At 48.9% G+C, this 12613-nt stretch overlaps 1 protein-coding gene across 4 annotated transcripts in view; it reads right to left on the bottom strand.

The window, feature by feature from the left end:
- Positions 1-12613, bottom strand: part of CUX1 (cut like homeobox 1) — a 1380044-nt gene that overhangs the window by 917590 nt on the left and 449841 nt on the right. For all 4 annotated transcript variants that reach the window (XM_078679377.1, XM_078679375.1, XM_078679376.1 and 1 more), the window contains exon 5: positions 3550-3687. In XM_078679377.1, the coding sequence (XP_078535503.1) occupies positions 3550-3687 (138 nt within the window). The remainder of the gene's footprint in view (positions 1-3549; positions 3688-12613) is intronic.

Raw genomic sequence — 12613 nt, 5'->3', positions numbered from 1 at the left:
ATCATTACTAGGGGAACGAGGCAGGGATGCCTGTGCTCTCCTCTTCGCGATTCATATTGACCTGTTCATCTGCAGATTAGATAATAATATGCTTATACCATCAATTTGGGCACGAGAATATGAGACAAAAACACTGGCATATGCAGATGACATCGCTTTAATTACTAGCGATCCTAGTACTGCAATAAATGCGACAGAAGAGGAGGCTCTGAGTTTTGGAGCAGTCTCCGGATATAAATTAAATCAAGGTAAAACCCAGATTATTCTTAATGACAATCAGGATGAGGGATTTTAGAGTCACAGATAAAGTTATATATCAAGGGGTTAGCATAACCGCAAAAGTAGACAATATAGTTAGTAATAATGTGGCACCACTGATCCAACGCACAAAAAAAGAACTTCAATTAATCCAAATTATAGAGAACATACCTAAAAAATCTGTCTTAGCTATCGGGGAGATCTATGAATCTTTAAACTCTCTGTTTCCAGATGATATGGAGACACAGATGGCTAACTGGCAGGCTATATTAAGAGTATTGCCGCAAACCCCCCTCCGCTCCTGTGAACTATCACAGACCTGCTTTATGACGATAAAACTACAAGCACAATTTTATAAAACCTTTTTTTCACTGTATTACACCCTGAATAAAATAGCAAAATGTGGGACCAGAAAGGGCAACCATGTCCACGATGCACACTGTTTGTGGCCGATATCATGCATATGTTCGCCTCTTGTAATGCACTGTCAAATCTGACAGCAGAAATCTCCGGGTTTTTAACAGAAATATTTAAAACAGGAGTAAGTATCACAACCGAGGAAATATTGTTGGGCATAGCAAATGCTACCCGGCCAAAGCACATGCAAGGACTGATTTTTGTGGCAATGGCCATTTTAAGGTAATGCATAGCTTCAGCCAGGCTAGATCCGAATCCACTGGTATTCCAGCAATGGAGAGCCTGTCTGTTGGCCATTTATAAAAGAAAAGGGAGTAATAAAAGTAAAAGAGGTTTGATGATCTGGGATCCACTGCTGCAATGGAAACAAAGTCATACTTAGGACGGATAGATGGTAATAAGGAGAAATGTTAGCTAAGTAGGAACTATCGATTTTTAGATTTAACTGTATTGTATATATGTTCAACTGCTCTGTACCTTTGAACCTTATGGGTTGTTTTGATGAATTATCCAAGCTAAAAATGGTGTCTTTGTTCGGGTAAAGTTTGCAGGGGCGGGGGGAGGGGTCTGGGGCGGGGGGTTGCGTATGTGTAAAAAATAAACCTAATAAAGATATTTTTTTAAAAAGGTGTCTGCCTATGTTGGCACCCACTCACTAAGATGAATTTCACAGCAAAAACAGTTCAGAATCCAACCACTAGATGGTGGAATTGTGCAGATCACGTGAATATAGTAAGCATTTCATGCTGCAAAAGTACAGAAGCCATTAGAAGCCCCTGAGGAATGGAAAATAACTGTGGGAATTGGTGCTTCTGCATTAATTGCAGATTCTTTCTGCACAATTCACCTGATTTTAGCAGACAAAACGTGTGGGTGAAAACAAAAAAAATGTGACTCTTGCAGTTCCCAGTAATTTGGCTGGTAATCGCATTACTGTCCAAATCGGGAATTACAGGCCTTCTGTAATTGGGCCTCTTGTCTTGTACTGCGTTCTTTGAGCGCATCCAGACCCAGATGGAGGGAGCACACACAATACAGGCCAAGGCCAGGACAAAAGAACTGGCAGCCTAGGTACCACCATCCTAGCATCAGAAAGCACTGGGCCTAGGTCTTAGCACTCCGACGAGGGGCTCGTTCTTAATGTCTAATGTACCAGCGCTCTCACAAGCAATAAACAGGCATATGGGGGGTTGCAGCTGTTCCGTACAGGTTTCAACTCTTTTTCTTTGTAAGCCTCTAATTTCTTGTTCTGCTCGCGTGGTTTCTTTCCTTGATAGGCGCCAGTGTTGTAAACAAAGTGAAGTGCTTCTAGTCAGGTAATCCAGTAGCCAGTAGTATAAATTAGTTGAAGAGGTTTATTAACACTCTGTAACAGACAGTTCCAGGTAACTGGTAAATTGGTAAGCGGTTAAGCTCACCTTTCTTGCCTCTCGTTTAACAACACTGGTCTTTAAGGTAACTGTAGTTATTGATAGGAGGGAACATAAAGGCAATACAGTAAAAACATGTGTTTTAGGTCAGGGAACAGACCAACACCTGGAGATGCAATACATAAATATATATATATATCTGGGACAGAGAGACTCCTACATTGACAACTTGGAACGCTCACCAACCAAATTCACTAGAATTACACAAAAGCATGCACGTGATTATCATGGTACAATCACTGTAACTCCAGGCATGTTCATGTTCTGAATCCAAAACTAGCCTTTCGTCGAAAGGCAAAACTAGGGACTGAGATACCACATCAAAGACCGATCAACTATGTCCAACACGCACTACATAAAACAGACCTCAAAAAGCCAGCGTGAACATAAGCACTCACGCCATCCCAGGAATCAAGTTGTGGAAGATCCTGCAAGAAAGCTATGGTACACAGTGTCATAGGAACAAGGTGATCATGACATGCACCACATCTCAACAATAAGCACCCCTTCTGCTACATGCTCGCACAAAACAGCTGTCAATCGCCGGACCAGCCCCTATCTATACTACCAAGCTAATCATTAGTTAGCATGTTGAGAGGTAAGTATTGCGTATGGTAATCACCGACAAGACTAAGGGCCTCATTAGGATGGCGGACGGACCAGCGTCCGTCCGCCACCCCCGAGGAAGAGGGACCGTCCGCATGGGCAGCAGCGGTCCCTCCATGCAAATTAGGATGTGACCGCCACCCTGGCGGTCACATCCTGGATCTTTAACCTTGCGGCGGGTGCTGCTTGTGCATGCAAATGCAGGGGAGTACCATAGGTACCCCCCCATGTGCACCCCCACCCCCCTTTACCCTGGGGGCCCGCAAGGGCCCCCCAGAAGCAAAGGTCCACATGCTTTTCCACGGCGGAAAAACCGCCGTGGAAAAGCATGTTTACTCATGCTTCCTAATTTGGCTGACGGTGTCTTGCAGACACCGCCACCAAATGGGCCGGCAAAACCCGCGGATCAGCGGCAGACGGACCTGCCGTCCGCCGCTAGTCCCACCACATTCCCACCGCCATCCTAATCAGGCGGTGGGTGTTTGATGTGGCCGCGGAGGTGAATCCGCATTCTCCGGGCCGGCGGTGGCTTCCGCCGGCCAGGAGGATGCGGATTCACCGCCATCCTAATGAGGCCCTTAGTGTGGAAGAAGGGGACAGTTGAAACAGTCCTAGCTAGATTTCAGATGGAAATGGCTACGTTCAGGGAGGAGCATACACCCTGTGATTTATTTAGATAAACTCAAAAGTCCACACAACTGCAAATAATGACATTTCTGCCTTGCACAGTTAAAACCTAGTAAATTAATTTTCATATTACTGCTAATTAAAATCTTGAATGGTTTAAATTTGAGTAAAAAGCTTGAAACTGCAAGTACAATAATCCATTTTGACTGACCTTGATTTTTTACTTCAGCAAATTCCTTGTTATATTCTTCTAACGTTTCTCTAAGTTTCTGGTTCTCCGTTTCAATATCGTGCATGCGTTGAACCTTCAGCTGAAGCTGTTGTCCCAGATCTAAGGCAGGAGCAGGATCTAATGAAGCAAAAACATTAATGTATGCTTGCAGTAATCTAACTTTACAGTAAAAATTGAAACTGCTCTAAAAAAGACATTTTCTGAGCAAGGACCACAAATCACAAGCAACACAATAGTAAATTAGAAAATTGTCAAAGCAGAATACGAAAAATATTAAGACTGTTTAGTTATGTTTGCCTCCCTCCAAAATCACACAAAGTATGACCGGGAAGATTCTTTTAAATCCATCACCCTTCCTACTCTCCTTCCGTCACTCTATTCTGGCTATGGTGGGAAACGCATTAAATGGCTTTATCTTCACAGCTTGGAGAGAAGATAGCCTGCTCAAACCTCCAGAGGATGATAGGAAGAGGGAAGCTTACCACACACCAGTACAAATATACAAATACACCGATTATGTCGCTGGCCCTTTGTCATCAAACAAGTGAACAGGGAATAGGCTTCAGCATGAGAGATATTGCTGTTTGACACATCCATTTTGTATATCCAGGGCATCAGATTGGGCTCTAAATTCCCACCTTGTTACATAGCTGACTGAGATCCCGTATGAACCTGTCGGGTGAACTCTTTTTCCTTTATCTTTTTCTATCATCTTCCTTGTTCGTGCTAGCCAAGGGCCATATCCACACTGCAACATTACCTCCAAGAACACATCACAACCCCCATTCACATCTATTTGGCTCCCATTCACCCACCTTTATTTGTGGGCGAGGACAGGGGAAGTGCCATTCCTTGGCACAGTAGTTAGCTCATAACTTTTCTCTTTACATTCGCCTCTCTATCCCCCGATGACACTACTCTTAGACTGATCAAAACCCTTGGGGCCTGAGGATTCTGAAAAGCCGATCACAAGATCCCTCTCCTTTGGTGGTTTATAGGTGTACCTCTTCCACCCGCCAACCCCCCGGCCCCCCCGGCCCCCCTCCCCAACACCTTCTTCCATGGGTTGAGAGTCACTAGGATTTCTTGTGCTTTCCTACTAGGGCACGTTCATAGATGTCTAAATCCTTATCACGATTGGTCACACTGCCTTACACGCAAGAAGATTTTACACTATCTTGACACAAGCATTGTTGATTTTGTCCACATCCAAGAAACACATCTTTCCCCAGCAAAGATTTGAGATGCAAGTTGCTGTGATAACCCATCTCCTTAATATTGTGAACTACTTTACCTTCTTCTACTCCTCCCTTTACACCTCGGAGTCTGATACCACACTTGACCAAATCTAGGACTCGTGGCACCACTACATCTCTTCCCACCTACTGCAGAGGGAAAGGAGTATCTTGTAGGAAATTTCACCGAGGACCATGAGGCAGAAGAAATCTCGACCTTATCGACGTGTAAATTGCCTTGAGAGAATGGTTACCCAGGAGAATGATACAAGACGGGTAAGCCTCTCTTGGTACCACTCTCGACGAAGGAGTTTTAAAAAGCTACACTGGCTGACTCCATGGAGAACGCATCGAACAATTCAACCATCTGCCTACTTCTCAATGAAAACAAGGAGCCTTTAGACTACGCCAGCTACCGCCCAATCTTGCTGATCAACACTGATCTGAAAATTATGGGAATAGTCTTTCTAACTGGCTGCATAAGGTGATCACACAGCTCAACAACGACTAGCAGGTGGGGCTTTGTTCCTGGCTGATGCTCCTGTAAAAATCTTCGGACATGGTACACTTTCTTCTGGCATGTGAAGGATACAGGAGATATGATACCGACTCTCTCTGCGGTTGCTGAAAAAGCGGTTGACCGAGTAGAATGGCTTTATTTATTTTGAGTGATGCATAAGATGGGTTTAGGTGAGGACTTCATAGCTAAGGTCAGGTTCATATATGATTCCCCTACTGCAGCTGTTAACCGTGGAGCTTTCCTATGCTGCACATTCAGCATGCCCACTATTGCCGCTCCTTTCCTTATTGGCCCGTGAACCTCTACCAATGGCAATATGACTTTCCTAAGCAGTGAAGGGTACCTAGGTGAGAGTAAAGTGAAGGCATTGTTGTATGCTGACAACATCTAATCATTTTATCTAATCCGGAGTTCTCACTTATCAGCAGGGATGTCAAACATTGATCAATTCTCACAACTGTCCTGATATGAGATCAACTGGGCTAAATGTGAAGTACTTTTCCTATGCAGGCCTACAAAATGTGATGGGTCCTCAAGGACCTTTAATATCAGAGTATTCGATTCAACATAGGACTCTCTACAATGCTGCTGTTGGAGAGGTATTAGCATGAAGGTTCTAAATGGGGACATCTGAACCGCTAACTTATGGGGCGGGTACAAACTGTTAGGATAACGGTGGCTCCTCATTTTAAATACATATTAGGGTTGCTACTCCTTGGGATACCCACTCCCTTCTTTGGGGGAGTGAGAGATATCAGACCGCACATTTGGGGCTGGTGAAGGCCCAAGCTTCGAGCGTCAAAGCTATAGGCAGATACTACAGTGGAAGGTCCCCACCTTCTGCACATGACATCATATAGTTTGGCCTTCTATCTCTCATAACTGCCCTCATACTGGAGTGCTCCTAAAGACGCGACAATGTGGATGTGCATTGAATGCCACATATAGGTATGTCACAAAATAGCTCTCCCAGCACACTTGTCTACCACATACTACAGCAGAAAACGTGAACCTTAGTGTGACTGCAAAGACGGTATACCATTTTATTGGGTTCCTTTGAATTCTAAAGGGGTATCTTACAAAGATCAACTATATCAGGCAAGCCACATTAAATCTCATCAGGCTCTGAGGGAGGAAGGAGTAGTTTCTGTCCTGTAACTCCAGTTCTGTAGTAGGGGTATCTCTGTTATAGTCATAATCTAGTGAATAGTCCCGCCCATGTGCGTGGACCCCGGAGCAATCAAAAATAATCTCTTACAGTGTCAAAACATGCAGAAATGCATAGACACTTAAGAGAGAATTTAAAGACAGATAATGCAGCCAAAAAGGCTACACTGTCCAGTACTTCAACTAGAAATTCCACCATAAAATCCACAAAACAGCAAAGCCTGTACAGATTTCCCCTACTTAACAGCAAAATCCCTCAGGAATGATAGAGAGAAGAACCTGGACAGACAAGCCCCATAGGCTGCCATTATGTGGCTTAAACAGGATACTGTGCCTTTAAGGAACCTTCCAGAACCTTCTCCCAGTATCCCAGAATGCATAGCAGGTCCAACTTAGTTTCAGTTCTTTTTGAGGGCGTAAAAAACGCCAGACCTGTAGCATTATGTACATGAATAACTCTCCACCGGGGAGGCGGAAGGGCGCTTATGACTATAACAGAGATACCCCTACTACAGAACTGGAGTTACAGGACAGAAACTACTCCTTCTGTAGTGGGGGATCTCTGTGTATAGTCATAATCTAGTAATTAGAATGGCAAGCCCATCCCCACACCAAGCGGCGGTGGAGAAGAGAAAATAACGCCACTATTGTGCGAACAGATTCCGCAGCGAAGCCTGCCCAACCTGAGCGTCTGCCCTGGCATCAGTGTCCAGGCAGTAATGCTTAGCAAAGGTATGGACCGACTTCCAAGTGGCCGCCTTGCAGATCTCTGCGAAGGGAACATTACGAAGCATAGCTGTCGTGGCAGCTTTGCCTCTGGTGGAATGAGCCTTAGGTTTACCCCCTAAGGTCTTATTAGCTTTGCAGTAACACAATTGTATGCAGGACACAATCCACCTCGAGATGGGACTGTTTAGAGGTAGCAAGACCAGTCCTGACTGAGCCATAATTGATGAACAATTGGTCTGACCAACGAATATCTTTAGTCTTATCAAGATAAAACTTCAGCACCCTCCTCACATCCAGGGAATGTAAAGACCTTTCCGCTGGAGACGAAGGATTCTGAAAGAACGTAGGTAAAGTGATAGTCTGGTTGATATGAAAATCAGAAACAACCTTGGGAAGAAACTTAGGGTGAGTACGCATAACAACCTTAGCAGCATGAAATACAGTATAAGGTTCCTGGCAACACAATGCCTGAATCTCACTCACCCTGCGGGCCGATGTAATGGCCACGAGGAACGCCGCCTTCCAGGACAGGTGCTGCAACGAAGCCTTATGAATGGGTTCAAAAGGCTCCTTCATCAATCTGGACAGCACCACATTCAGGTCCCACGAAGGCGAAGGAAGCCTGACAGGAGGGAATACTCTCTTCAAGCCTTCCAAAAAATCTTTGATCACAGGGATCTGGAAAAAGGAAGTCTGTGAAGGGCCTTTCCTGTAGGCAGTCAAAGCAGCCAGATGAACCTTAATGGAATGAACATTAAGGCCAGACTGCGCCAGATGCAACAGATACGGAAGGATGACATCTTCCTTGCATGTCGTAGGGTCATAGTTCTTAGACTTGCACCAGATGCAAAACCTCTTCCACTTGTAAGCATAAGAGGTCCTAGTGGAAGGTCGCTTAGCCTCCTTCAGTATGTCCATACAATCCTCTGGGAGATTCAGATGGCCATATTGCACTATTTCAGGAGCCATGCCGCCAAACTCAAAGACGAGAGGTTGGGGTGCACCATCCGCCCCCCCGAACTTCGTGAGAAGGTCCGGCCTGCACGGCAGCTTCATGTGAGGAAGGAGAGACCGGTGAAGCAGGTCCGTGAACCACCACTGTCTGGGCCATTCCGGGGCAATCAGAATCATCTTCGCCCTGGAGTGGGACAGCTTGATGAGAACCGCCGGAATCAGGGGAATTGGTGGAAAAGCGTACAGAAAGCTGTTCGACCAGTTGATCCATAACGCGTTCCACAGCGTCCCCGGCTGGTAGTACCTGGAGGCGAAGCCTCGGCATTTGCTGTTTTCGGAGGTGGCGAACAGATCGACGTCTGGAGTTCCCCACCTTGCGAAGACTTCTCCTAGAACTTCGTCGTTTATGACCCATTCGTGGTTTTCCTGAATGAGTCTGCTCAGTTCGTCTGCCTGAACATTCTGCACACCTGGCAGATGGGTAGCCGTTATCGACAGTCCTCGAGCCAGAAGCCAGTGCCAGATCGCCTGCGCCTCCTGCGACAGAGTGTGTGATCTCGAGCCCCCCTGCTTGTTGAGGTAATACATCGTTGTCGTGTTGTCCGTCTGAACAAGCAGCGAGTTGGTCTGAAAGGACGGATGAAAAGCCTTCAGTGCCAAGTGAACAGCTCTGAGTTCCAGGAAATTGATGTGGTACGTGGACTCCGTCTGGGACCACGTCCCTTGAATCTGTAGGTCTCCGGAGTGCGCTCCCCAGCCTTGGAGAGACGCATCTGTCACGATGGTCTGTGTGGGAATGTCCTTGTGGAAGGGAACACCTCTGAGAAGATTCTCCTTCGAGCACCACCACTTCAGAGACTGAAGAGCATGTAGAGACAGTCGTATCTTGTCGTCCCAAGATCCTCTCCTCTGGTCCCACTGATCCTCCAAGCACTCCTGCAGCGGTCTCATGTGCAGCCGCGCATGTGGCGTCAGGAAGATACACGAGGCCATCGATCCCAGCAGAGAAGACACCGTCCTCACTGTCGTGGATGGAACGGACATGAGAGCCTGAGCCTTCCGAAGGAGTGATAAACGTCGCTCTTCCGAAGGAGACACGCTTGCTGACAGCGTATTGATGGAGGCTCCCAAGTACTGGATACACTGGACCGGAGTCGGGACAGACTTGGACATGTTGATGTGCAACCCCAGCTTGTTCAAGAGAACGCACGTCTTCTGGAAGTGCGCTTGAGCTTCCGAGAAGGAGGAGGCCTTGATCAACCAATCGTCCAGGTACGGGTAGACAAACACCTTGTTCTTCCTCAGGTGTGCCGCTACCACTGCCATGCATTTCGAGAATGTCCTGGGCGCAGACTTCATCCCGAAGGGAAGCACCCTGTACTGATAGTGATTGGTGCCGACCTGAAAGCGCAGAAACTTCCTGTGTTTGCATGCAATTGGCACATGGAAGTATGCATCCTGTAGATCTATGGCACACATCCAGTCTCCTCGTTGCAACTGAGGATAGATCTGATGCAACGACAGCCTGCGAAACTTTTCTCTGCGAATCCACTTGTTGGCCTGTCGCAAGTCCAGAATGGGCCTGAACTCGTTCTTGTCCTTCTTGCGGACGAGAAAGAACCGAGAGTAAAGACCTCTTCCTCTTTGAGACAGAGGTACGTCCTCTATCGCCCTTTTCCTCAGCAGGATGTCTGCCTCCGCCTGGAGCTCGCGCAGCTGGTACTGCGAGCTGACCGGAGGGATCGATGGAGGAGGGCTGATGAACCGAAGACTGTATCCATTGCAAACAATATTCAGCACCCACTTGTCCTGAGTAATTTTTCTCCACTCTGCCAGAAAAAATTGAACGCTTCCCCCCACCGGAGCGGGTAACGGACGAGGGGGAAGTAACCGCTCAGGGTCGAGACCCGGCCGGGCCCTTGGTCGCGGTAGAGGACTGCTGAGCCCCTCTACCCCTCTGACGCTTCTGGAAGGGTCTTCTGTATGGCTGCTGTTGTCGCTGCTGCTGATGTTGTCCAGAAGACTGTCCCCTTCCACGACCCTGCGACCCGAACCGCCGTTGGAACTGGCGGTAGGGTTTCTTTTCCTTGGGCTTCTCCAAGCCCACCGCCGTCAGGGTCTCCGCCTCGGCCTTCATCCTGGCCATTTCATCATCCGCGTGTTTCCCGAAGAGGGTATCTCCGGAAAACGGCAGATTCGCCACACGTTGTTGCGCTTCAGGCTTAAGCGACGTCAACCTGAGCCAAGCATGGCGTCTCTGGTTTATACCGTGGCAGTATCCATGAGCGGACAGCAGGGAGATATCTGCCGCGGCACTGATGGCCTGGTTAGAGACTAGCATCCCCTCCTGGACGATCTCCATGAAGTCCACTCTGCGGTCGCGAGGAACGAGGTCCGCAAACTGCTCCATCGAGTCCCACAGTGAACGGTCATAATGTCCCAACAGAGCCGAGTCACTGGCGGCCTTCATCGTTGTGGAGGACGTCCCACACTCCTTCCGTCCAGCAGAGTCAATCCAGCGGCTCTCCTTATCAGGAGGCACAGTGGATGCAGGGGAGGTGGCATGGAGCTTCCGAGCCGCTGTCACGATCACCGAATCCGATGTTGGGTCCTTTCTCAAGAAAGCTGGGTCCGACTCTGGAGCTCTGTATTTCTTGATGAGCCTGGAAGGCGCAGACTTCACCACCGCCGGTGTTAGGAAGAGCTGTTCAGCAGGCTCAAGGAGCCCTGGCACCAAAGGTAGTAGGGGGCGAGACAGGTGTTTCTTATGTAATGTCTCAAAGATCACAGAAGTTGAAGGCGTAGGAGCTGTAACCTTGATCCCCAACTTCGCCGCCCCACGCAGGAGAACCTCCTGAAACGTGCCAATGTCATCTATTGGGGACACCCTAGTCTCCGGTGAATCAGATAACGTTGGCGAGTAGGAACGGGTCCCCGAGGCAGAACGGGACCGGGACCTATGCCTCCTATGGCGATGCCTGGATCTTGATGAAGACCCGCGTCCACTCCTAGATCTGTCTCGTCTACCCGAGCGAGACCTAGATCTCTTGGGTCTGGGCCGGTCCGTAGGCCTCCCCGGTTCAGACGCCTTAGGCTTCGGAAGAACCTTCGACTTAGGAGTCTTCTTCGGGGGTGTCGGGTACTTGGGCATCGACACCGATGTCGGTGGAACCGGTGGAGGAGGCGTAACAGGAACCGGGGCCTTCGGAGCCGGTAGGGGAGGCAACGGGGGAGGGGTCGGAGCCCTCGGAGGCGGACCCCTAGGTAAAGGAGGCGGAGTAGGCTTCTTCGAGGTATATACCTCGGAATACGCCGTTCCCGGCGAGCCATCACCATGTCCAGACTGTGGGGAGCCCCCCACAGTCCTGGGCCTGTCCTTACGACCTCCTGACGCCGAAGACCGGTGCCCAGACATCGAACGAGGGCCCTTCGACGGCGATCGGCCCTTCGGCGTCGACCGTTTCACACTTCTCGACGTCGACCGGTGTCTATGCCTCGACGTCGACCCCGACCAGATGGATGAACCTCGAAATCTCGACGACGGGCGATGGCGCCTCGACCTCTTTGAACGTCTCGACGTCGACCTCTTAGATCGCCTCGACGTCGACCTCTTAGACCGTCTCGACGTCGATCTCTTCGATTGTCTCGACGTCGACTTCTTTGGCGCCGGAGACCTCTTCCGTCTCGACGGCGACCCGGACGACGAGGATCCCCTCGACGACGATGACTTCGACAGCGACCGGCGGTGTCGCCTCGACGGCGAGCGCCGACGCCGGGTCCTCCGATGTCGTCCACTCGACGCCGACGACGAGGAAATCGACACCGGCTTCGACGGCGGCCTGTAAACGTCCCTCGACGTCGACGGGCGACGTTTTCTCAACCCAGAGCCCTGGGGAGACCGGGAACTGGCCGTGGACCTTCCTCTCGACGTCGTGGTCATAGCAACTGACCCAGACGGAGATCTTGGACGAGAGCTGGACTTCCTGCCCCTGGGGAGCCCCCCAGAGGCCTCAGCATGGGCAGAAGGAGCCCCTCCTGACCCACCTCGAGCCTTCAATCTTCTTTCTTCAAGTCCCTGAAGTCTGATTTTACTCCTGTCCTTCAGGGTCCTTCCAGAGAAGCCGCTACAGATCACACAATCCTCAGGGATGTGGGAAGAGGGAAGGCAGAGGATACAGACCTCATGGGGGTCTGATTTGGCCTTCTTCCTGGAGCACTCCGGGCATTTGTCAAATAATGCAGGCATTATGGACAACAAAAGAGTGCAGAAACCCAAGAAGAAAGTCACCAAAGTACTTTAAAAGCACAAAAATCGAATTTAGTGAAAAAACACCAACAAAAACCTTTGAAAAGGGAGAGCTCAATGCTCCAGGGTCCTGCTTGCAGGAGCCGGAAAAAAGAACTGAAACTAAGTTGGACCTGCTATGCATTCTGGGAT

Source organism: Lissotriton helveticus, chromosome 3_1, assembly GCF_964261635.1.
Source record: "Lissotriton helveticus chromosome 3_1, aLisHel1.1, whole genome shotgun sequence".
In the NCBI taxonomy this organism is placed as follows: Eukaryota; Metazoa; Chordata; class Amphibia; order Caudata; family Salamandridae; genus Lissotriton; species Lissotriton helveticus.
Note: the sequence above shows the minus strand (reverse complement) of the source record. Positions and strands in the feature narration are given on the sequence as shown.